Source organism: Trachinotus anak, unplaced genomic scaffold (genome assembly GCF_046630095.1).
Source record: "Trachinotus anak isolate AG129_WGS33_773 ecotype Australia unplaced genomic scaffold, CSIRO_AGI_Tana_v1 ptg000018l, whole genome shotgun sequence".
NCBI lineage: Eukaryota > Metazoa > Chordata > Actinopteri > Carangiformes > Carangidae > Trachinotus > Trachinotus anak.
This window is the reverse complement of record NW_027273869.1, coordinates 14,537,601-14,564,891: the sequence shown is the minus strand read 5'-3', so window position 1 is coordinate 14,564,891 and position 27,291 is coordinate 14,537,601. Positions and strand designations below refer to the sequence as shown.

Genomic DNA, 27,291 nt, shown 5'->3' with positions numbered 1-27,291 from the left:
AATTATCTATTGTCTCTCATGTTTTAAATATATAGCAACTTTTTTGACTGTGTTTATTTGCTTGTTCGATTTGCAAACATGTTGTGTTTTTACCTGCCTAGCCTTTTCTAACAAGTAGAACAAAGGAAAATAAAGCCTTGCTTCATTGTATTTTCATCCTCAAACATATCTATCTTTTTGAGGTGCTGTATGTAATAGATCCGGAAAAGGACACGTTTATTTTGAAAGTTGTAACCGGAACTGCGCTGTTTAATCCCGGGTAACTCGACAGCTTGGTCTCACAGATGAGGCACCGGGCAGTGCGGTAGCTTCTGGGGAGAGAGGCGGCGAGTAGAGCTGCTTGTGGAGGCAGACAGGGTTTCACCTCCCGCCTGTTACCCGCTGGAGCTTCAGACCAGACTTGAAGCTCTGTTCGGACAAAGAAGGAGTTGTGTTTTTGTGTTTTTTTTTGTTTTTTTTTTTTTACTACTCTTCACTTCACACTTGCGTTCAGGGAGTCGCTTCGGAGCCTCCGGTTCCCCCCAGCTGCGCTTCTGAGGTTACGCCGGGGAGCAGCGCACGTCGGCGGACGAGTCGTAGAGGAGATCACGGAGCCGTGCATGTGAATGGACTGAGGTGATAAGGCACCAGGGGAGCCGTGCACGTCAAACCTGCTCTGCAGCATCAGTAACACCTATATCACCGAGCAGCAGCAGCAGCATGCAGTGAGAGCAATCCTTTCTGATGCTTCCCTACACCAGGCAGTGAAAGAAGGGGTCGGAGGGGAGGAGGACAGGAGGGATTTATGGGAGATTTGCTGGATTTTCATCACCCCGTCGTTGCAAACTTGTGTCCGGGATGGGGAAGGAGCAGGAGCTGCTGGAAGCTGCCCGGACGGGGAATGTCGCCCTGGTGGAGAAATTGTTGAGTGGGAAGAAGGGGATACTGGGGTCAGGCTCCGGCTCCATCCCTCTGCCCAACCTCCTCAGGTAAGACACCTTGAATATGCTTCTCATGACCGCTACAGTGTCCAGGGGAACCTCGGGGGTTGCTGGAGGGGATTCCTGGTGGGAGGAGGAGGAGGAGGAGGAGGAGGAGGAGGAGGGGGGGGGGGGGGGGGGGGGGGGGGGTTTCCCATGCTGCAAAATTAGGCATAATTGAGCTTCATCATAGATCAATGCGCCAGAAATGAACCAAGGAACTACAACTCCAATCATTATTTCATCCTTCCCAGTTGCAGTATAGACTGGGTGCAGCAGGGTGTCAGCAGGAGAGTCTCTCCTCTTGGTGTCCCTGAGATCAAACCTGGGGTGTTGGAAGAGGTTCGTGCACGGTTGCAACATGCTGCATGACAAAGGAGAGGAAGAGAAAGGAGAGGAAGTCTGTTATGCAAAGTCAACAGAGTTGCGTGAGGCAAAGTGTTTTTTTTTTTGTTTTTTTTTAAAGATAGACAGAAAAGCTGCAGTTCCACAGGCCAACACATACACAAAGCACATATCTCAGACGTTCAGACTTTGTCATAATGGGACAATGTAAAAGGTTAGTCATCCCCTGTTCTCTCTGGGTGCCAGGTTTGGTTGGAGCGTAGTGGCAGCCACAAAAGAACAGACAGTACTTTCAGCTTCAGCGCTCTGACAGCTGTCATAATGTTGATTTCTTGTACGTGAGGATGAAGCAGTGTGATGCTCGGATGATGGGAGCACTTGTAACAAGTCCACGCCGTCTTTTTCACTTATTTGTTGTGCAGCAAAGATCTGTTTCACGATAAAACCTCCATGTATTTGTTTTCTTTCGTGGTAACGTGGAGTTTTATCCCCTTTCTGGCATTTGTTGTGCGCTTTCACTAGCTTGCTCCCATAGGGACATAACTGTGTGTTGGTAAAGGTGATCTGGCTTTGGCTCAGACTGACTCCTTCTCGAATGTGAAAGTGACTTGTGTCATTGTTTATGATTTCCTAATGAGAACAGGGATGCAAGCAAGGTCAGGACATGTTTGCTTATGTCATCAGGTGAACAGGTGGAACAGTGTTTGGTGACTTTAGAGTTCACCTTATCACCTCGAAGCCCTGACCCTTGTTCACAAAATCTAACCATACTTTCTCCAGACCAGCAAACATTAGAAATCATCTCAGGAATTTGAAAAAGGTAAAAAAAGGTTAATATTGGAGTTCAGCAACCTACTTGAAGCCTCTTTTTATTCTGAGCTCCAACCACAAAGGCTTTAATCTCGCTGCGAGAACTGCTGGGGATATTATTGTCCCGGCCCCTCCCGCCCCTGCAGCCGCTCCCTCTCTCTCTCTTTTTGCAGAGGCCGTGGCTGAGCCAGGTCATTAGGAGATCAAAGGCGAGGGGGCATCCAGGAGGAGTACCGCCTCGGGCCCTTGAGCAGAGCGTCTCATGACCAGACTGAGGTCACACACTGGCAGGGAGAATGCCAACCGCTCGCACACTAAGCCAGGGGGTTCATGGAGTGGGGAGGCCACGGGGGGTCCCTGGGGGGGACTCCTGCAAGGGGCCTTAAAGGGCGAGAACTGAACTTATTTAAAAAATAAACTCAGTTTGATTTAAACATTGCAAATGAGTGTCTCCCCTTTAGTGTCTTCCCTCTTCCAACAGAGGAAGCGACAGGAGACTGCAGTGTTTTCAGCACACACCTGCAAGAGCCAGAAACAGTACAGCAGCGATGAGAAATACACTCTGTGGTCTGGCTCCGGAGATGCTGATGCTAATTTGTTTTTTGGCTTCTTCCATTAAGAAAGTAACTAACCGATGCTTTTCCCTTGTGCGGCTCTACTTTACTGATGACACCTGTGGTTTGTGCTGTTTGTTGTAATTGTTTTCCTTGTGTGTTTCTGTTTTCTGCACATTAATTTCCCCCGCATAATCTTTGATAAAAGCAGAAGTAGGTTTGTCACATAATCGATGTGTCCCAATTTCAAGCTGTACACTAACTGTATACAGCACGTGCTGTGTAATAATATTCTCAGTGTTGCTGCTGTTTACTGCTGCTGGCGTGGCCCTTGGGATGGCAGTGCATCACTGTAATTCAACATGAAGTTCGTCAAAAACAGTTGCATGGATTGCTGTGAAGGTTTGTACAGAAAGTCATTGCGCTCAGAGGAGGAATCCCACGGATTCTGGTGACCCTGTGACGTTTCCTTTAGTGCCACCATGAGATTCACATTTTTGGTTTTGAGTGAAATGCTTCAGCAGCTATTTGGATAGATTGCTGTGACGGCACCCTAAGGGCCACGGCAGAGCCAGAGGGCCGACGCATTGCCCCAAAGTTTGGCACCGACATTCATTTTCCCCTCAGGATGACTCGTAATCATTTTGGTGATGTTATGACTTTTTCTTTTTTCTTTTTTTTTTAAGCTCTGATGACATTCCCATCAGCCTTGGCTGCACTTTGTGTTTTGTGCTAAATAGCAATGAAACATTCACGAGCTTCCGGCCCCGTCTCGCAGCCTTCATTGGGGGATGGAGTCTGTTCAGTTGTCATGTCTGTAGTTCGGTTGTTGGTGTGCTTCAGAAGTCTGCATACTGATCGCTCTGAGTACCTCATTTTGTCCCTTCCCAGTGTGAACACATGACATAACTTAACACCTGATTAACATGAGTGTGTGCTACAGACTGGGGGTCGCGCTTAAACTCTCCTCTGATAATGTTTGTTTGTCCTTCACGCCGTGAATTTGGACTTAACCAAATATGATAAACCCAGCTCGTTGCTCTATGTATCTCATCTCCCACGTCCGGAAACTGTAAACACTGTTACGTGCTGTGTTTGTGTTAGGAATTAGGACTGGATTGAATTATTATTATTACTGAAGGACAGTGATTATTTACAGAACATTGAATTTAATGTGGAGATGAGAGAAGATGCCGGGGGGAGACCGTTAAAGTGCAGCGGCCGCAGCTTTTTAGGAACAAAAACACCAAAGCCAGATATGGAGGGTAAAGTTGAGGTTAGCCAGATGCATTATGGGTGGAAATGTCTCTGTCGGTTTTTGGCTTTGTGTTATTGTCAGTGAGTTATGTCTACTGTGTTACACACGCACTTAACTTTTACTGGGTCAAGACACTGGCCTGAGGAGACGTCTGTAAAACACTGGGTGGGCCAAACACGCAATCTGTCCATCTGGTTAGAAGCATGTGTGTGTGTGTGTGTGACCAGTTGTGTGACCCACCTTCTAATACAGAGCTGTTTGTCCTTTAGCAGATGAGTGAGTCAACAGAGAGGTCAGAGTGGAGGAGTGTGTGCAGGCTAATGTTATGGGAATGATCTCCGGGAATCAATGCATAGTTTCCCATCTTAAGGCCTCTGAGCCATTCATAGCATTCCTAAGTCATGAGGTTCCTCTTTTCGCTGAAGGAATCACACTAAACCGCCAAGTGGGACATGAGCGTGGACACACACACACACACACACACACACACACACGCGCACACACGCGTAAGCACAGCGTGTGTGGAGAAGAAGCTCCTCCGACTGTAATGCTGCAGTTCTGTGGAGCGGAGCATTGCACAGGAACACACGCGCACAGTGGAAAATCAATACTGGATGATCTCATCGCTGTTTAATGGGTCATATCCTCTCGTAGATGACCTGGACCGTACATGGTGACTGGATGTTTGTAGGTCTCTGTGCTGTAAAGAAATCATCACGCAGTCAGCCAAACATCCAGCTATTAGTCTGATGACACAGCACCGCGCTGGGAAGGATCCAGTAGCTTCCATCACATGGGAACAAGTGGAAAGATTCCTGTATTATACACATGACATCAGTGCAAATGTTTGCATCAATCTCTCTGAGTTCAATAGCAAAGGCTTCTCCCCAGAGTGTGTGCATTGCAGTCGTCATCTTAGAAGAGTAATAGGATACAAATTGCTTCACAAACAGCAGCTTTAATAGACCAGAATGCACTGCAACCAGAAAAACAAGCAGTGCTTTGACTAATTAGTTACAGTGTATTTGTATTTAGAGAGTGTGTAGTGCATTTTTCCATCAACTACAGTTACGCAGACTCTGGTACATCATGACATTTCATCTGTACTTCAGCTTTAAGATGGATTTTTATGCACTTTATCATTTTTGTTTAAGGGCTGCACTAGTTTCTGCACCTTTTTCCCTCCTCGTACCATTTCTGTTATCTTCATGTAATCTGCTGTTACAGAGCACCAATCCAGTGCCAGTGCTCCCTTTCCCCAAATTCAAGACCTTGCTGTGGGTTTCATCTGTATGTAAGGTGACACGAGATCAGCGATTTCTGAGGTGCTTTAACTCTCAGTGACTGAACGGACGTAATTTATAAACAATGGATTTTGTACAGAAGCAGCTGTATTTAATATGAGCTGGTCACATCTGGCTGGTAACCGATCTGCTTAATCAGATTAGTGCTGCCGCCGATACCAACCGGGTGAGTCAGCGTTTATCGCATCCCCTGTTTATGTGTCCACATTTCCACCTGAGGCAGCTTCACTTCTCTGTAATATTCCAGCTTTTGGGTTCCTCTCCTTTTGTTTAAATCTGGGCTTTAAAATCAGGTGGATGGTGAAAGCAGCTGGTCTGTTTTGAAGACGGAGAGACACTTTATTTTCAGTCGTATCCCGTGTGTTGATTGGCGTTCTTCTTCAGAACGACCAGAATGACGAGAGTCTAATCTGTCTGTTTCCTTTTAAGCGGCTTTACGCACAAACTCATATAAACAGTGACGACGAGTTTGTGATGATGGTCTGTCGCTGCACGTGTCACAGTATGTGTGGCGTCTCGTAGAGGAGATGAGGATGTACGCATGTATGACGACACGCTGCTGGAGACAGAGTGGCGGTGAGTGAAAGCTGATGCGCCCAAAGACAGTGACTCATGATTCAGTAGGTGGCGGCTCGTCCCTCCTCTCCCTCTCGCTCGATAATGTTCAGGAGAAAGTCCATCTTGTTTTTGTTTGTGTGTGTGTGTGTGTGTGTGCAGCTAGGTGTGTTCACCTCCCCCATCCTTAACAAACAAACACCCTTTAAGTGGAATGAAGTGACTCCCAGAGGAGACACACACACACACACACACACACAAACACACACACACACACACACACACACACACACACACACACACACACACACACACACACTCCTATTTGGATGCTGTGTTTTAATTGGCGTCCTCACAGGCGCTCTCCCTGGCGTTTATTTTTCTGAAGTCTTCTTGGAGTCTTCAAGCAGCTCTAGATCTTTGTAGCTCACAGTATGGGGCTGTGTGTGTGTGTGTGTGTGTGTGTGTGTGTGTGTGGAGTGACTGGTTTCTGTGGCGTCCAATGAGGATAAACAGTGAGAAGAGGAACCCGCAGAACTCTCTTTATTTATCTCAAGTTGTTTCACGGCCGCAACACTTAAGCTCTCTGTTTAAGGAGACAGCGAATCAGATGACTGAAAACCAAACCTTGCGAGCATCCTCTTTGTGTATTATTTCCAATAAATGACAAATAGGAATAATTTCCTCCATTTTTCAAGCAAAAATGCCAAAACTTTATTGATTCCAGCCTCTCAGATGTGAGGATTTGATGCTTCTCTCTCTCTCTACGACAGTAAACTGAGTCATCATATCAGCTCAGATTTTTTCCACAGTTTTCTTTTATTTTACATATAGAACAAATAATTAATTGATGCTTCAGGAAACACCTTCTAATGTGAACATGAAGCCAAACAAGCGGAAAGATTAGAAAACGCATTAGTGGTGAGATGAACTAAATGCGAGGCTCATTTAGTAACTTTTTTCCAGAGCTGTGTTCTGTATTCCCAAGGTCCAGAATGCATCTCCAGGCTCAGGCTCAGAGACGCTCATCACTTACAGAACATTTAAAGGGTAACTGAACACCGGGCAGAAAGGCAGCGTTTCACTGGTTTAAAGTTTCAGCTCAGCTCCACCTTTGATGCTCGGCGTCCTCCCAGCGTCCCAGCCTCTGTGGTGGGTGTGGTTTCACAGGGCTCAGGAGTGCCCCTGCACATTAACGGCAAGGTGAGAAGTTAAACCAGTGAAAACAAGCTCCATCATTAACATGTATCTTGATATTACAATAACCAAATCCCAGATAATGAATATTTTATGATGTTACTGATATTATCTTAATTAACTGCCCAGCTTCCTAGTGTCCCTTTTTTTGTTTCTACTTAACTTTTTTGGAGGGACCAAATGCATTTTACATCCCAGTGCATTCAAAGGTTGTCATGTTTTCTGCTGCAGTGAGAAACTTTTTGTGGTAGTTGACAGTAAACATTATCCTGAGTGCAGAACTTCCACCGTTAAAACTGTGATTTTTGCACAAAAAAAACCTCCCAACTGTTAATCTACACAGTGTTCATTCTACTAATTGTATTTTTTTTTATTTTCACCTAGATTTGTATATTCTTTGAGTAAGAAATCTGTTTTTTTTATGTAATTATTAAAGCCTGAAAGAATCCAGGAACAGTGTGGCTGTCTGTGTAGGTGTGTGACGTGCAGCACATGATTCATTCCCTGAACTTTAGCCATCGTTTTTCCTTTGGTTTGGGTTTAACAGTGGCGTCAGTGCATTGAGTTTGTCTGGAGCCAGGCTGATCAAGAGGGGATGAAGGTGTGAAAGTGTGTGTGTGTGTGTGCGTGTGTGTGTGTGTGTGATCAAACTCAGGGGCTTCTTACATCTCCATTAGGGTCTGGGCCAAGCTCTGCTGCAGCATCTTGCCAAGAAACCGAGACCTCTGTACTCGCCAAGACACACACACACACACACACACACACACACACACACACACACACAGAGCTCTCTCTCACACTCTAAGCCTCTGTCTCTCTTTGTTCCTCCCTCAATCTAAATCTTTGTTTTTTGTCTGAGTCTCAAATCTCTCTTTCTTTCCCTCTCCGTCTCTGTCCATCTGGTGCCCTGGATTCTCCGTCGATTCCTCTCTGGCTTCGTCTCCATCACTCACTTCACTCCACAGTCTCTCTCCTCCCTCTCCTCCTCTCCAAGAGACGAATGATCCAGACTCCCCACTGTCGCTCTTTATCGTTTTCTCCTCCCTCTGCTCCCCTGCTTCCCTCTATCTCTCTCTCTGTGTCTCTCTATGTCAGTCTCTCTCACTCACATCTCATGGCGCACTACATCTGTTATCACCACGTGGGAGCATCTTTTACCCATCATGCCTCTCGGCGCGACATCGCTGTGAGTTGACAATGGCAAATGGGGAATTCGGGGAATCCACAGCTCTTCTGAGAACTGCTCTCCCCCCTACAACCACAACCTGAGATTTATTAGTGTTGCCCAGGTCGTGTGTTCTGCTGGGAGAGGAATATAACAGTGGTGGTGTCCCAGGAAAGTGTCTGTATATTTGTCAGCAGGATTATGCAAAAGTACTGAGCCGGTTTGCACCATACTTGGTGGAGGGATGGGATGTGGTTCACGGAAGAAGCCTCTAAATTTTGGGACAGATCCGGATCATTTGCTATGAATATGTTTTTTTTCCTCTGAAGTCTGGTGTATGTTGTTTGCCAGTGGCCTCGGTGGAGGTCTGAAATCTCCTGGGTGCATTTTCTTCTTAACTTAGTGTCTGTGTGATCAAATAGCATCAACAAAGACAGATTAATACTTGTCAGTAGCCCACGGTGTTTCACGAGTGCTTATTATGTTGTAATTTATAATCACAATCTTTAGTAACAGTGGCACTGTCAGCTTTACAGCGTGTACAATGTGGCATATAACCACAGACTGCTAAAACAAGTAATGACGTGAAGTTTACATGAATAAAGTGAGGCAGAAAATCGCTTTGTGCTCCGTCTGAGCACACCTGTAGAGTGTGCTGATGTTATCCAGAGATCCTGATGACATCACAAACGCTCCCATGAGTTTTTCTGACACTGTGCAAGTAGCTAAAATAATGCTGTTCAGCCCAAGTTGGGCCGACTTGGTTGCCAGATTTGTGGAGGATTTGTCTGTGTGGACTTGCACTGATACCGACTGAGATTTAGAGCTTGGCCCAGCTTTGGGCCAGTGTCACTGCTTGAAGTTTTGGTTTGTTATTAATCTGGCACGAATGTAGCGACAGGATGTGCTAGATTTAGTCTGGTTTGGCGCAGCAGTACTGGCTGCCTGGGAAAACTTTTTTGGCTGAATTTCGCCACAGAAGACTTCCCGACGCTCATGAAGGAGAATAAAATCTATATGCGTTTAATCTACCATTTAAGTAGCCATATTGTTCATTGTTAACTTTCATTGTACATTGTACTGGTCATTGTACACTGTTACAAACAAAAAATTCTGCATACTCATTCTAAACATTTGAAATAGGTTCATACAGTGGTTTTAGAGCGACTCAGACAGTCATAAGCCTCAGCTGGGGTAAAGTCTGTCGATCACTGCTGTCGCAGCTTGTTGTGTAAATACATAATGAAAGACGTAATTCATGCCGCTAATGTGCTAAACCCATTACCAGGAGAGTGCTGCTGAGAACTTGTTAATTCAGTTCTCTCGTGCCTTTCCCCTTTGTTAGCTTCAGCACAGTGTGAGTGGATTTTACACACTTCCTGTTCTGGTCATGTCGTGTTTAGTGTCGAGGAGGCAAACACGTTGATACTGAGTGGAGGAGACACGGAGACAACGTGCAGCCACAGGACGGAGGAGAGGTGTGACGTCCAGTCTGTCACACTAATCTGCAAGTCTGTGACCCCACATGATGGTGCAAGTGTTGTAGACACACACACACACACACACACACACACATTCCACCAGGCTCCCTGCTCTCTGATAGATGGCTGTAGTTAATGAAGCGCTGCTTTTGAAGTAGATAAGATGTGGAGAGAAGAGGGCTAGAAATGCTAATGTCATTATGTGGTTGGGGCGAGGGCGACGCTGGAAGCCAGTAGAGAGAAGTTATGCGTGTAAGTGTGTGTGTGTTTTGGTGGTTTGGACTCTTTTGAAGTCCGATCCTGATATTTTTTTGGAACGAAACTAACAAGACAGGGTTTAGTGCCTGCAGTCAGTATCTCCCACTTACACTTTTTGGCCAAATTCTTCCTGTTATTTAGGCCATAATCTCACAGCATAATGGCCACTACTGCATCGACCACTGCTGCTTCTGCTGCTAATAACAAAAAGTCTTGATTTCGCATTGAAATCAATCAATGTAATAGATTATTCTTTTAATCTGGGCCTTATTTATTTCCTATAGGTTATGGTCATGACCATCTGAATCACTTTAGTTGTGGACACACATCGGTAATTAAAGGTCAGAGTTCGGTAGTTTGAGCAGCTCAAGCAAATCAGATGGACAGGTGTAGTTGTGTTATCTAAACAGTAAAATCACAGGTGCTATTCTGCTTCTAGGTTTAAGTTTGACCTTGCTGTATTTATGTGTAGCCTTTCATGACTAAATAGACCCAGAATATTCAGAAGTCCAGGAATAAAACACAGTAAGTTTTGGACTTTCCATGCCAGTAAAGTTTGATGCTGGTTGACAAAGTAGTGATGATCTGTGGCAAGTGTTTTATTTTTTTGGTTACTGCCAGGCCAACTGTTAAACTAAGATGGTTGCAACATCGAGAAATTGACATTCCCAAATAAAAAAAAGAAAAAAAAAGAAAAAGAAACCAGTGCTCATTTTCAGTCTTGAGCCTTTTGACCAATTAGTCTCAGAAACCATGTTCCTGTGGTCAGAAAGCAATTCCTTAGTTCTTCTCTTACTTTAATGTGTCTACTCTCGTCTCCCTCTCACTTTATGGCCAAAAGTATATGGACACCCTGTCCTCATAGGGCTGTTTTCATGGTTTTGGGCTTGGTCCCACAGTTGCAGCTAAGGAAAATCTAAATGCAACAGAATATGAAGACATTTTTCGACAACAGTGTTTGGGAAGATCCTCGACTGTTTCAACATGACACTGCCTGTTTGCTTGTAGGTTCTGGAATGAGATGTACAGCAGTCAAGTTATAATGTTTGGGTGTCCACATACTTTTGTCGAGTCAGGTCACCATTGTTCCCTTCTCCACAACTGGTGCAGTATCTCCTCTTAAGCTGCCAGCTGCCGTGACAAATGTGTGTAGAAACATTAAAGAGACACGGACGTGCATGGCGACTACACACCGGCAGTTCGCACAAACACACACTAAAACCCACGCATGAAATATACATGTGAAAATGTCAGGCAGTGAGACACAGCCTGTGAAGAGGGAGCAATTTCAAACGTATTGCACGTTCATTGATGGGAAAACTCTTTCATCTTTGGTCTGTGCAAACAGGGAGTTTTCCCAATTATGCAGCATTCCCTCAGTCTCTTTGTGACACACACACACACACACACACACACGCATAGACACACACAACTAATCACCTCAGATTAGTGTGTGACGAACACCTCCCCAGTTTGTGACGAAGAGACTCCATATGAATATTAAACACAAATTCAGACTGTGTGTGTGTGTGTGTGTGTGTGTGTGTGTGTGTGTGTGTGTGTGTGTGTTCTCCTGACATATGGCTGCATACAGGTGTCTTATGTAATTTGTCACCAGGTGTGTGGATAACAATGGCCTCTACCTGTATGAATGATGGAGCTGAAGGCAGAGTTTGCAGAGTGTGTGTGTGTGTGTGTGTGTGTGTGTGTGTGTGTGTGTGTGTGTGTGTGTGTGTGTGTGTGTGTGTGTGTGTGTGTGTGTGTGTGTGTGTGGCTGGGCTGTGATGGCCTCTGTGATTCCCTTTGTGATTGATTCCCCACTTGTCTTCTCCTCCTCTCCGCTGACAGCGAGGGAGCGCGTGCAGAGCAACCAGGAAGTGAATTACCTTGAGCTGACAGCCTCCTGTGGGATACACATTTCCCAGCAGGCTTTGCTATCGCCAATATATTGCCTCTTGTTGTCTCTTTCTCTCATGATCTCTGTCGAGGCGATGCATTCAGGCCTGTAGATGCAGCTTCGTGATGTATGGATATAATGTATTCAGAGACTCGTATACACTCCATGTCCGCCCACACAGAGCTAACACAACTCATACATATATGATTTAGCGAGCCTGCAGCTACTCAGGCGTCCTTATTTACACTTCAAGTCATGATGTCTCTCCTCTCCAGAGCTTCATTTGTCCACAAATGCATGAAAGAATGGTTATGTAACAGTCCTTCCTAAAATCACCTTTTTACTGCTAAAACCTGCAGGAATCGAGCTTATTGTCATAATCACACTGCTTTTTAAATAATAATAATCTACAACCTTTCCCACCTGCTCTTTTTAAGTAGTGCACTGTATTAATGTTATGTTGGATTTAATTGGATGTAACCAGGGATCAAACTAGGATTTGTTATGTGGAGGGCTCTGTGGTTTCAGGGTTGCATGTGTGTGTGTGTAGGCAGGTAAATAAAAAAAAAATTTAAAGTCATCGTAGGTACTGTTGGCAGAAATACAGCTGATGACAATACAATCTTAATGTAAATGCCCCCCTCTGTGAATCTGTATCAAATATAGGACTTTCCACCAAAGAAGAGAATTAAAATACAAAGTAATATGAATAGAACAGTCTTTTTTAATAGTTACATCAAACTGGAATTCATTTATACCTTAAAACATTACAATGTACACATGATGCCAACACGTTTTCAAATTTCCAGACCGTTCCTTGGCTTTTCCATAAAATTTCAATCACCTTTTCCTCGCTTGGATAAGCAACTTCATGTGTACTCACTGATGACACATCATCTCGACTAGGTAAATAATTATTATTATGATAATTATATTACATAAGATAATAAAATAACATTTTAACCTCCACATCAATGTTGATGCAGTAGGCTAAATCCTAAGTTATACAGACTTGCAATCATGAATGTGGACAGTGGTGGACACCATTTTATTTATACTTGGTTTGGAATCTGCTGCACACGTCCACACCGGAGTCTAATTTATGTTGCTTTGACCCCAGAGGACCCTTGTATCTTCGCAGATGCAGAATGTTTAACACACATTTATAATATATAATTCCACCACAGAGAGCTCAGTCAAATTCCATGTCTTTAAAAGTATGGTCAAAGTATCAGTCAGACCAGTTGGGTCATCAGATTTCAGATGGGCTGATATGGGGAAGCCTATGTGGTGGTGGTCTGTAGACCCTCTAGTAGCTCCATATTCAGCAGCTTCCCAAGAGGTAAGAGGAGGTCCAACCAATTTAATGAACATCAGAGCAGAGACATTTTCAATTTTCAGTTGCGAGCGCATCAGTGTTGCAAATACATGCACTTCTGAGAAACCTGCCTCCCACTCTGAACTGATCACAGCAGTGGTTTCCATCACCACCAACTTCTCTCGACATCAGAGGATGCTCTTTTCGAAAGATTGCACAGCTCTCTTACTTCATATTCTCCATACATTAATGGCAGAGGACTTGACCGCATGTTTTTATGCAACACACTGACTCTGTGAAGGATTCTTCTTCACTTAGGGCTTCATATAATATTCTGTCTGGGTTCCTGCTCTCAGAATTGAAAACATCTAGCTGCCTTTTTATCAGATGGACTGATTGAGGCAGACTCATGTCTCTTAGACTGCAGAGCCTCAGACGGGTGTTAAAGCTCCTCAAGTGTGTTCATCAGGCCAAGGTTTTGAATCAAAGCAATGAACCTCAACTTTGTTGTTGGCCCCTCGTACATACAGTGGGGTCCAGAAGTTTAAGACCATGAATTTCATGGCAAACATCAACAGTATTTCTGCCTAATGTGTATGCTCGACATTTGTATTTTCATCCTTTAAGAGGGATCATTGTCTGTTGCTCTAACTGAGGTTTCTCCCTTTTGTTTTCATCCTGTCTGTTTTTTTTTCTATTCTTCTTCTATTCCTTGTCTGCACTGTGGGTCTAGGGATAGTGGGCTTTGGATGTTGTACAGATTGTGAAAAAAAAAAAATGACTTGAGGTTACTTCACAGTTATTTTGCACAAAACCAAAAATGTCAACATCAAATTATTGTTGGATGAAGACGTGATGAGGGGATCGCCAAGGTCATTACAGTTCATGAAGAGGGGCACATCATTATGGGAATGTAAATTTGATGGCAATTCAGCCAATAGTTGTGGAGACTCCTGAAAAAAACCCCCACTGTGGTAACGCTAAAGGAAAAGTCAGGGGTCACCAAAGTCAGTATGTTTTATCAGCGCGGGAACATGAATGTCTGTGCAAAATTTTATACTTTAGTCTGGACCAAAAGCAAGTTGGGACGGTTTTTGAAGTTGTAAGTTGAGCCAGTTTCAGTTATTTGTATAACCTGGCTTTACCTTCATCCATTACAGGTGAGCGGAGGTTACGTTTTGCAGTTTATTGAAGAGACTGACCTCCAAATTCAAAAACTTCTATTAGTTTCTGGATGGGAAAAACTTTAAAGCTCAATGTCTCCCTCTTAAACTACTCTGAATGCAGAAGGAGCCTCATCCAGCGCCGCAATTCACCCCTCTCCTCCAGTACGCGTCTTACTCCATCACCAGTGTACTCTGTCTTCTTGGTAATGAGCCTCAATAACTGGGCGCCCTCCATAAGTTGGTCTCGCCTTAACCTCATCCTTCGTTTTCCAGTGTTCCCCTGGCCAACGCGAACTACGTGATGAATGAGTCTTTTTTTTAAAAAAAAAGGTATCAAATATTCATCTGCCCCCAAAACTCCTGAATGAAAAATTGAGAATATGTCATTCACAGAGTGCTCATTTCACTCCCCCCCTCCTTCCAAATTCAGAAATCACTTATCTTCAACAAGCAGCGAGGCTCCGAAAGCAGCTGGGTTTGAATTATCCTACAGGTTGTTTTATGCAGGATGGTTAAGTGAGAGATTCCTGTGATTGATGAGAAGGCAAATCAGTATCCATAAAGGCTTTTTTGACATGATTAGACTTGCCTGTGGTGTATTATTTTGGGCGATGAAGAGATGAGGAGAAAACAGAGGGAGTTAAAAAAAAAAAAAAAGTGGGGGGTGGGGTCTTATTTTTTATTTTCTTTTTTTGCCCCAGCCCTTTGAACCCTTTGTTCCAGACTGTGTTTTCCAAAGAGGGAGTGGTAGACTTCCTCTGCCTGGAAAAAAAAGGATTCAATTAAAAAAATGGGGTGGAAGCAGAAAAAGACATTTGGGGAAAGACTTCTGGAGGAATAAAGAGAGAGAGAGTGTGTGTGTGTGTGTGTGTGTGTGTGTGTGTGTGTGTGTGTGTGTGTGTGTGTGTGTGTGTGTGTGTGTGTGTGTGTTGGGGGAGGAGAAGCAGTGATAGAAAAGGTCCGAAGGTGAGTGTGAGGGTGTTGTGTGTCTGTGGCTTCAGGCTGTGTGTGATGCACATTCACACACCTGACAACCCCGAGGGACAGGTCTGCAAATTAGAAATCTAACCTCCACACAACCTTTCTCTCACCCCTGCGCTCTCCGTCTCCTCTTTTTCTTTCCAGCCTTAAAAACTTTTAATTGTTGCCCATATCATCCATGATTACACATCAGTGTCGTCTCCTGGCAGCTCAGGCAGGTTTACATTTTTATGGCTAAGTCAAAGCACATGTTAAAGTGAAGTGTTTAGCAGCCCGAAGAGTTTAGTAGCTTTGCCACATCCAATGGCAGAAGTGTCTATAGCTGTTCTGAAGGTGAGGCCAGAAGCCTGCCGTCACAGCCTCCCTTATCTCTCTCCAAGAAAGCACTCTGTCTTTGCTTGTTGGGATTCAGTGAGAAGTGCAAATGGGGATAACGGCCCACGCTTTTGAATGTCTCTCTGTGAAGATATTCATGGTATTTTGCTCGTTTGTGCGCATGAAAAGTGTGGAAAGTAGTTCTGTGAAGAAGATGAAGGAGAAGAAGAAGTTCATATCCCGCCTGTTTTCTCATCTCTGCAGACTTGGCATCGCCGCGTGAAGTGGGTGTGGTGTTGGTTTTTCCGAAAGCTAAAAAAATTAGTCAGATGCAGCCTGGATATGATGTTGGAAAGGTGTGGGAGGAGGGGGTTTTAAGATGCTGCTGCACAATCCAACAAGCACTTTTCTCTGAAGCATACTGAGGCCCAAAACCTCATAGGATTGGATGTAGGCATCCACTTCCAGCTTCCAGTCGCCTCTAGATAAACTGAACTCAGGGATGTTTTTCTTAATATTCTCAGCAGATATTTGTCTCTTTCATCGACCGTGTCTCTTGGAATCCTCCTCAAAAGTACAAAACTAGTGTTAACACATGTCCAACCCTCCCTCCCTCCCTCCTCACCCCTCGTCCCTCCTTCCCTGCTTCTGACTCACTCTCAATATAATGGGGAGACAGTGGAGCCTCTGCTGAGTAAGCACTCTTGAATCTTGAACTAGTGAATACAGCAGACCCCCTGCAGACTTCGACCTATACACCAACCTTTTGTGTGTATGATTTTATGTGTGTGTGTGTGTGTGTGTGTGTGTGTGGCTTTCTCTCTAAGCCCGCCTGTCTTTTCTCATGTCCTCCAGTGTCATTCCGTCTTTCTTTCTTTCTTTCTTTCTTTCTTTTTTCTTCTTGTGTCTTGTTTTCCCCCCTTTGCCTGTCTGCTTCCTTGTATTCCTTTATTCTTGGTCCGTGCATTCTTCCTCTTTGCCTCTTTGTCTGTATCTGGCAGCCTGTGTGTGTGTGTGTGTGTCTGTCTGCTGCCTGTCTGTCTTTCTGGCATCTCCACACAGCCAAAATGATTTTTATAGCTTCTCCCCTGTGTTTCCACCCCCTCAGCCCCTTTTTTTCTGCCTTCTTTTTTTTTTTTTTTTTTTTTTTTTTGAAGTGGATGAGTAAATGAATCTCTTTGTCTTGCACTGTAGTGTAACCCGATAATCAGGCCATTCACTGATTATGCGCTTCATGCTAATCATGTATGCGTGTGTCTGACTGTGTGCATGTGTGGCGCCTTTGTGACAGTGTACATGTTCGCGTGTGTGTGTCATTGTGTCTGGTTTAACAGCAAGGGGCATTTGTTGACACTAAGCCTTCTCTGCGGTATCGTCAGCTCATTGTTCATTGACACATTCAGGTGCAAAAAAATTCAAATTGTGACACACCGAATCTGGAAAATGATGTAGGCCGTTTACTGCAAGTTCCTGCAGCGCTTTTTGTTACCTGCCCAGCTTTGTCTGGGAACTCGTGTATATGTGTGTGTGGTTTGCGTGCGGGGAGGAAGAGAGATGGCGGGGTGGAGGAGAGAGATGGTAGTAGCAGGCGTGGTTGGAGGGAGGGATGAAGAGGAGGAGGAAGAGGAAAGGATGCGGGGGGGGGGGGGGGGGCATAGTGGGGGGGAAACCAATTATCATCCAGATAACAGGCAGGCTATGGATTTTCTACCAGGCCACTTCTGCAGCTCTTTCATTCTGTTTCTTTCTCTCTGTCTATTTCTGTCTCTCCGTCCCTGTACCAAATATAAATTCCAATTCAGGGGAGCTTTATTGACATGATAGAAGGCCCCATGGTATAGATCCTGTAATATATTGTCTTGTTTTTGGTTCAGTGTCTGTGTGGTTAGATTAACTTCAGAAAATGGCCTGTTGAAACGTGTCAGACAACAGGGACTGACATTTTGTCAATATGCCCCCTGCCTGTTTATGTGTGTGTGTGAGTGTGCGTCACTGTGACCGGCAGGCAGTCACATTATCTAATCTGCATTGTCACGTTGCCCTTCTGCATTAAGGGGTTTTGTGTCCTTGACGGCATGAATTGCAGTTTACACCCTCAGATTTCAGAGCAGTTTTAGAGAAGATGAGATTGTCCTATTTTTCCTTTTTTTTGTCTAATATTGTCAATCAGAAATGTTGCTGCCTGTTTTTATAAGTCATTGATGAACTGTTGGCAGCTGCGGCACTGTGGGCTGTTTACAAATATCGGCTAACGCTAAACGCTAAATAGAAAATGGGTGAATAGTTTATAAATTAAATTTGACATTGGAAAATGGTTTTCCTCTACACAAAGTTGTACCTTAACGATTAGCTGCAGAACTATGCTAACAAGCTAGTCGGCTAACTAGCAAGGAAGAAGCAAAGTTTGATCTCAAGGTTAAAAGTAGACTTTTAAAGTACTATTTGCTGTTTATTTATTCTTTACAATGTAGAAGAATCAATAGCACTAATGTTTTGGCTTTAGATGAACCAGCTTGAACCAGTTTGCTTTGCTAGTTGGACATAACTGTTTCAGTGTGAACAAACTACCATATAGTTCCCTGAATATACTTGCAACCTGTTAAAGACCTCACATAAAGCAGTTAATTGAGCCTATTCATGAAGGCAGTGAAAGTTCAGTTTTTGATTAACATAAATATGCTTGACAACATTTCATCTCATCAACATCGCTGTCACTGATGTGACATTTGCTTTCGAATGAGGCCGGCGATGTGCTGCACTCATTTTATCTGAAAGCATCTCAGCAGTCACACAACATCTGGAGCAAGTGGGAGCGCTCAGTGTTTGACATTTACGCATGCAAAACCCGTCGGACGAGGAGAGAGGAGACAAACTGGAGACCGGCACTGAAACCAGCGCCTACAAGAAATCAAGTTGTTATTGTGAGTTTCCCACGGCAAGACGTGTTCATTTAGCACGAGGCTTAAATCGGTGAAATTAAGTGTTTGTTCACCGAAATTACAAAAAAAATGGTTGATTATCTATGCACGTAGTTTTGGTTTATTTACTCAGGTTTTGAAATATGCTTTTCTGAGGCTTCTGCAGGCAACATAACACAATGGACAAAAAGGATGTAATTTAATCTGTGGTGCACATATAATTGAAAAATTGACATTTGTTACACTTCCACAAATAATGTCCACACTCCTTTCTACCAGAGAAACACGAAAACTGTCGACTAAGACAGATTGATTAGATTTTTTTTTAAATCTCATTTTCAATGCTGTGAGCAACACAAACAAATTTCAATTTAACTAAGCTTGCTGTTGTAATTGTAGATATGTAGCCTACCCTCATTAATAAAAAAGGGTTAGACATATCAAATATTAGACTCTCAGTGCAATACAACAGTTCAAGAGCACCACAAAAATAACTGGAAAGATGAAGGACAGTCACACTTTAAAAAAAAACTTTCAACAAAAACTGAGCATTACAACCTTCATGAAGGTAGACATTTTTGCAAGGCTGTTATATTAGACTGCATATGTGCAGATTGGTGTACCTAATAAACTGACAACTAGTGTAATTTTTTTTTGTAATTTAGGTGAACCAACTTTTTAAGGCAACAACTGATGGTTATTTGCAGGTTAGTGCTGCTACATTGTAGTTTTATTGCTATTTTTCAGCAATAGTTGCACAGTATGAGGACTAGAGTAAAATAATAAGGAGAGGTGTATTTGGCGCCTGTGAGAAATAGCATGTTTTCCTGTTGTGATGTTCATTACACTGTTGGGCTGGAAAGGTGTATGTGCATGTGTGTTTATGGCTGTCATCACAGATTTACAACAGACTGAACCGTGACTCATCGTCCTCACTGTTGCCTCTCTCATTAGCGTTAATCTTTTCTCCTCCATTATTCCCTTTTTCTCCTCTTCTGTCTTTCTTGGCTGTTCTCTCCTCATTACTCTATCAGTCCATCTTTACAGCTGAGTCACTGTCCTCTCTCTCTCTCTCTCTCTCTCTATCGCTCTCCCTACTCTGCATCTCTCTCACTCCATCTGTCCCCTGGGTCGGCTGTTTTTAGACTTTTATAAACTCTTTAAAAACCGAAGTCTTAAACATTCACTTGACCTCACTGTTCTCTGATGGTCTATCCTGTTTTGGACCTTCTACTTTCTACACACACACACACACACACACACACACACACACACACACACACACACACACACATATTTGACTCAGCCATGTTCACACACTTCATTTGAAGCAGCCAATAATGCGACAGGGTTAGTTAAATGTATCTGGGTGAATGTCAGTGATATTTCAGACTGTTGAGCAGAGAGAGAGACAGAGAGAGAGAGAGAGAGAGAGAGAGAGAGAGAGAGAGAGAGATCTGTCGGCCCTCTCATCCGTTTCAAAATGTTATCGCACTGCTCTTCATACCTTCATCTAGCTGTCTGTCTGCCATCCCACTCTGTAATAAACTAATAATAATAAAACAAATAACAAGTAGTATAGCAGCTGAGTTTTGAATCTCACAGTTGAGCACACTTGATATTTTAGGTTGTAGACAGGATAATGTGGGATTCATTAGTCCACAGACATGAAACATGCATTGGTTTTTTTGTTTGTTCATGTACAGACAGACAAGGAATGAAGGAATACAAAAATAAAGTGTCTTTGTAAGGTGTTGGGGAAAAGCTTTGGTGCTCTTCGTTTTCGTGATGGTGGTGGAAAGCAGCGTCGAACACGTTGGTTCAAAATCTTTCACTGGCGCTCAGTGAAGCTGAGACCTGGAAACTGTAAAGACTACTAAAGGCTAACTGTTAATGTTGTGGCTTTTACTGTTGTACGTAGTCTTTGAAATATCTTGGAAATTAAGGTTATTTTTTAAGTAACTTCAGTAATTTTTTAAAATTGAGATATTTCTATGCTTTGTACACAGGTGTATTTCACTTTGATTGAGTGCTAAAGAGGATGTGAGCTGGTTTCCTGCCTGAAATTCCACTTTACAATTACACATTTTACAGATTTTGGTAAATTATGTATTTCATCTGACCACAATGCTATAAATCATTAATTGCAGGTCTAATGATTTAATTATAAGCTAGCAAATAACACCTGTAGGGGTTTGGGTGGCAGAAGTGGTCTGTAAATGTTGTTTTTTAAGCCATTTCACACCAGCGTTTTAAAGTTAATTAACTTTCATACTCACAGAGGGTAATTTCATGTGCCGGAGGAGGTGATTGGTGACTAAACACAAATCAGATGTGATTTACATCATTTTCATACTTGTTAAACCATGCAGTGTCCTCTTGTTCCCTTGTACGGAAGAATCTGCATTTGTTATGTTTCTCCACCCACTTCACCTGCTTTTCCCTTTTATTTGTCCCCATCTGCATCTGTGTTTGTGTGATTCATCAGAACGATTCCCAAACCTTGGTGCCGTGGATTAAAGTAATCCTTCCATATGTGTTGATTGGATTAGAAATTCTTTGTCACGTCCTGCAGGATATTGGAAATATATTGGAAATGTTTCTGATAAATTTTTGACTAAACCCACAAATTCTTTGTTTTTTTTGTTTTTTTTTTCAGTTTTGTCTTCATCTTCCACGCTACATATACCGTCACATGTAGAAATGTACCATACACCACTATGTACTGCTCTTGACAGTGCACTTTTGCTCTGTAATTATAGTTTTGCACTAACAGGAAATGACAGAAGCCACTGACAGACGTCAATCAAACTGCACCTCTGGAGCACAACTGCCAGTTTCAAGTCATCAGTGAAAGTGTTTTCCACATTTAGAAATTCATTTATTTTTAGCGACGCTGGAATGACTTGGCAGCTTTTGAAATTCGCCCCAGTAATGCAACTAGTGCTCATGAAATAACTGTGCATTACTTGAACTGCATTTCAGTTGTATTTCACTGAAGCAAAAAGGTTACTCCCGTTGATGCACCGGTGTGTGGTTTTATTTTATTTTATTTTTAAGGTCTGAGAGAGAGAGAGATGATATTTTTGTATGAATGAGACTGTGTGTTTGTATATTTTTATTGTAGATATTTTTGATTTGTGTGTTGTTTGGATGCCTGAGGAGGAGATGCTTCTCGGAGTGTGTACTACTCCAGACAGTCCCCAGTGTCTGACTGAGCTGTAAATAGCCATGGGAAAGCCAGAGAGGAACACACACACACACACACACACACACACACACACACACACACACACACACACACACACACACTCCTTTTGGATGTTTTTTCTTTTCAGCATCATTTTGAGTTACATTCTCTTTCTCCTCATCCCTTTCTCCTCTCCCATACCAGGTCTTTCCTCCTTTCCTCCCTTCTCTACAGTCCCTCCCTCCTTCTCTCTCTCTCTCTCTCTCTCTCTCTCTGGTAATGAAGTAGCTCTACTTTCACTGTGTCTGACGAGGTTTTGATGCAAATCCAAAAATCACACAGAGATTTAGTTTCTAACAGGGGTGGTGGGGTAATAGATGAAGCTTTTTCATGCAAAACTGCTGCTCTCTCTCTCTCTCTCTCTCTCTCTGTTTTCCTGGATCGCTTTGCTAGTCTTTGCTTGTGTGTGTGTGTCTGTGTGTGTGTTTCTGCTGACTTTGTGATACTACGAATTTTCACTGGTATGACATCTTTTTATTGATCGCGTGTACATGGGTACTGGTGCTTCAGTTTCCAACGTAGCGCTGCAGCAACCTTGTTTATTCCCATTGTTTACTGTGCTTTTCAATAATGTTTGAAATGTTAAAGTTTATGCAAAAACAAAACATTGAATATTAAAGTCACTATTTTAAGGTCGAGATGCAGATATCCTGCTGCTAAAACTGGTAACATGACAGCCATAAAAAATAATTTAGAGATGAAAAACAGCTCTGTCAGCTGCAGAGTTAATGATGCTGGAGTGTTGGCAATAAAGGGAGGAGATTTAAAAGCTCCTTAATAATATCAAACAGTTGTGGGTCAGTTTTTTCCTGTACTTCTTTTACTACCCACCTGCCAATGTCTGCATTAGAGCATTCCCCAAAACTTTCCAGCTTTTCCTTTAAGGAATTGTGTATTAGTGTGTATCACCCTCTAAAAGTGAAGTGCTGATCCAACATGGTGAGCTGGACCTGCTTGTGTCCAATTTAACTTAGTCCTAAAATGTTCAAGAGTCATAGTCAGCGTCTTGAGATTCAGCAGAATAAGCTCTCTGCGTATCAAACTAACACTTCTTACAGGCAAATTCTTTCACTAAGTTGATGTGAAATGGAAACAGTTGAACTTATCTCAGCCCCACTGGGAGTTTAAGACTCAATATGAGATGAAATGACTTGTTAGGGTGAATATTTTTGGTGCTGCAGAAGCAGCTGATATCCGTAGATGAGGGTGAAGAACAGAGGCGGAGAGTGTAGAGAGAGAGATGTGTGGCCGCTGATAGAGGGATGGAGCAATGACAGAATCATTATGGTAATGCTCTCTCAGTTGCTCTTTCTTTCTCTCATTCCTGAACTACAATCTGAGGTGCAGATTGCTGTTTCCCAGGCTGCCCAGACGGCCGGCGCAGACATGCTGATAGTGACTGGCATCCTGGCCATTTTCACAAATGAATGGAGCTTTCACAAATGATCTGTCACTCCCTCTCTCTTTCTCTGTCTGTGCTCCTCTTGGTATGATGGCGTGTCTCTGCGACAGCCTCGTACACAAACGCATTTAGAAACGCACACCAGTAACTACACACGTTCCAACCGTCATCTGCCTCCTCCTCTCAGCGGGAGCAGTCAGCTCAGATCTCCGTGCTCTGCTTCCTGAGGTGTGTTAGCTGGATGAGGGGGGCATGTGACCGTCTGTTGCTGGCACGGAGGGCATCGGCACGGGCAGGACAGGGCACCAGCAGGTCCCAGCGGGCGTCGCCCTGCCTGCCCCTGAGCAGAGACTCACTGCAGGGACGCTCACGTGCCGCACACAGGCCTGTTTGGTACATGGTCACTGTTGACCACATGCCCAAGGCACTGTCTGTCCCTTTCACATACTGTACACTGATATTCTGGTGATGCCAGTGACACAGAGGCTGATGATGAACATCAAAGTTTTAATCCAAAATTCACATCAGTTTCTGCTTACTGTTTAACATATCAATAGCCCTGCTTGTCATGCTTGCTTGTAAACATAGATGATACATAGATGGATACTTTATTGATCCCTTGGAAAATTCAAATAGTAGTCCAGCAACTCAATAATGTATGCAGTTTAGATTTTAGTTATATTCAATACAATATAACAGAATGCACTATAGTCTAGAAAACTTCAATGACATCTGTAGTATACGAGCTGTAGAATAACAAAAAAGAGAAAACCTTTTGAGGTTCATTTTGAATCTAATTTGGCATCATTAATAATTTTTATAGACTTTGGAACGACTTACCTGAATCAGTTGGGGTCACTAATGTAGTGCAAGATCTTAAATGTCTTGCTCCAGCTTGGTTTTATAGACTGTTATCTTTATGAATTGGCTTTGACCTGCCTCTGTTAAAGGCTGTGTTTCACATTGCTTTTATGTTTTGCTGAACCTAATGCACCATGTAAATAAAGATGGTGTTTTTATTGTTGCAATCATTTTGTATTCAGCAAAATCCAGCGTATAAGCCTTACGCATTTATGGCATTTATGGTACCAAATCAATGCAAAGAAAAAATCTGAAAACATGATGGTATCTGTTTTTCTGCAGTACATTAGGTACCAAATGTACCGTGGACGTCGTAGGTGCTGGAGACGCGGTTCTTTAAGGGCTGATGGGGGCAGCATAATAACCCTACGAGTGTTGTAAATCGACATAAAATGCAAAGGGAAGAAGAAGGAAGGCGCACACAGAAACAATAACAAGTGAAACTGCAAGTGCTGCAGCAGTGACTTGACATCATGTTGTCCAAATGTTCATATCCTGAAACGTTAGCATTGTTGCTCGTGAATTGCAAACAGCCGGCGTCTGATGTAGCAATGCTCCACACGCAGCATTCACAAAGGCACAAAGTCATCGCTGTGTTCACAAGACAAGGAGTTATAATAGGCCCTCTGAAAGTGACAGGGGCTAGCTGGTTAGCATGCTAACTTCAGAAATAAAGCAAAACAAGAGGGTTGCTTTCCACCAGCTCTTGGCGAGTAAAGGAGTAAAATTTGATGCTAAACTCAATGTTTCTTCTAGACTGGTAAGTAAATAGCTGTTAATGCCAACTTTGGCTATGTAGCAATAGCAAAACTTACAAATAGCTGCTTTAAATATTCTCTCATTACTGGTTTGTCAGGATGTTAGTCAGTTTAAACTACTGCTTGCACACTGACTGAGGTCTTATATTAGTCAGACCTTTGTTGTGTGCACGCTTGTCAACTTTAAATTCAGCTTGAATGCTAAATCCAGAGAGAGGCTCTGTGGCATTCAAAAGAAAAAGCCAGTAATTGACATAGGGTGACTTTAAATGTCGCATATTTAAGTTGAAGTTGGGGAAGGGGGGATTGTCTTGGCGAGCACAGTCTGAGCCGAAAAAATGTTCTTTCATCCACCCAGATTGTTTTCCTTGAATCCAAGATTTAGGTGTAACTCTGTAGACAAAAGCCTCTGATGGAAAAAAAAAAAACAAAACAAAACACTGTGATAGAGCAAAACTGAATGCCAGCAACCCTTCAGAGTTCTCCCACAATCCAACGGGCTCTAGCTCTTCTCCTCCTCCTGTGGCGATGGCCATGTGGGAGTTAAGTCACTGCTCAGCCCAGGATTTTATCGATCCATTATGGAGGAGTCCTCTCTGGCAGCTTCCCTTGCTGCCTATGAATCATCTGGTTAACTGTGGTGCATTGGCCTGCCTGACACTGTGATTCGGGGGAAAAAAAATGGATGTACAGGAAAGGGTGTTGATGGTACGTGGCATTTCCTTCAAATAACCTCCTGCCCTCTCAAGTTCTTTCCTCTTTTAAGGCCTTACTGTAATGCTGAGCATGAATAATTGCTCTGCTGGCTGGCATGATAGCAACGCAACGCTCTTATTAATTTGAGTGACAAAAGAATTGATTACAACTGTAATTTCCCTATTCACACCAGCAATATTTTACTTTGTGGAAGACTTGAACAGGCAATTCAGGCGCCGCAGATAGAACGAATAGGGTCTTGAATGAATTAGAATTTGACTAATTACACAAAAGAAAGAACAATGACTGCGAAACAAAGAGAGATTTTTTTTAAAGGATAGAAAAGTCAGTAAGATTTTGTCCCTCCCCCATCTCTATTAGTGGTTGATGTTAGCAGAGTTTCACTCCTCACAAAAGATAAGTCCAATTTTATGCTGCGAAGCAGAAAATGTGGCATCATCTGGAAGCCAGTATGAACACACTGTCTACTATTTAATCCAACCAATATTTAGGACTAACACAGTATTAATAAGAATATATCAGCTGATATTTGTTTCATTTTATATTTATACATAAATACATTTTTACAAGGATGCCTCAATATATGTATGTATGTAGAAGTATATTTCAATTTGTAATTTGAACAATTTATTAATATTCATCCAATTTACTGGTAGGGGTCTAATGAAAACAGTTAATTTATATATTTTAATACAAATATTTGGTGATAAAATGGGTATTCTTTTGCAGAATATTTTATTTATAGTGTTCTCTTAACCTCTTATCCTTTAGTACAATGTTTGCTCTTCATTCTTTTCTTTTTATCTTTCCTTGTGAAATATACATATTTTTATCTCTATAACTGTAAAACATCTTCAAAACAACAATCTGAGGGGGTTAAAGTGACTTTGTGCAACAAGTGGCCATGGCTCATGAAAATATAGAATCTTTGTCTTATAATCTTTTTAAGGGTTACAAGCCAAAGAGGTTGTGAACTACTGCTTTAAAGTCTTTAGTGTTTTCCTTCATGTTTCTCCTATAGTTAAGCAAGATAAGCCAAGTTCAGTTGGATAGCAGTGCTGCAGTTTGACAGCATCACATATTCAGTCTGTGTGTACTGAACTATTAGTAGGAACCACTATTAAATATTATCTGGATTATGTTTTGTGTTCAGTCAAATAATTGTAAGAAAATTGTGAAAAATGTCCCTCACAGGCCTGTGAATATTCTCATTTGTCCAGGTCATAGTATCTCAAAGGAGTTTTAAATCGAAAGCAAACCAAGTCCAGTTGCTTTCGATTTAAAACTCCTTTGAGATGTCCCTCACAGGTTCCCCTCAGTCTGAGGCGATGCCTTCCAGTCACTTGTTTTGGCTGAAGAACTGTTTCAAATCCAAAGGAATTTGGTTTAAAATCCAATAAAACTGAGAAAAGCAGCAAATCCTCTCGTGTGAGAAGCTGCAGGAACCAGTGAAATATTTGACATTTTTTTTTGATAAATGATTCAAACGATCCATTAATTATCTAAAGTGGTGTTGATACATTTTTTTTTTCAAATGTACATGTCATGTTTGGACTTAATTACCTGGACTAGAACATAAAATACATTTGTTTGTGTCTGATAAATGCTCAGCCACTAAACCTGCCACTGTAAGAATGACCCACCAGAAGGACAAAGTGCAAATCTACAGGTAAAATAAATGAGCATCAGTGAGTTATTAGATATCCTGGTTCTCCATGAATATCAGCCGTTGGTCCAGGCAAAAGAAATTCAAATCTGTTTCTGTCTCTCTCTCACTCTCTCAGCTCGTTGCTCTGTGCTGCATTACACTCCATCTCTCCCG

The 27,291-nt window shown here is 42.7% G+C and overlaps 1 protein-coding gene across 4 annotated transcripts in view; it reads left to right on the top strand.

The window, feature by feature from the left end:
- The first annotated feature begins 295 nt into the window (after positions 1 to 295).
- Positions 296 to 27,291, top strand: part of anks1b (ankyrin repeat and sterile alpha motif domain containing 1B) — a 211,973-nt gene continuing 184,977 nt past the window's right edge. For all 4 annotated transcript variants that reach the window (XM_071502474.1, XM_071502472.1, XM_071502473.1 and 1 more), the window contains exon 1: positions 296 to 968. In XM_071502474.1, coding sequence (XP_071358575.1) covers positions 838 to 968 — 131 coding nt within the window. In that variant the 5' untranslated portion in view covers positions 296 to 837. The remainder of the gene's footprint in view (positions 969 to 27,291) is intronic.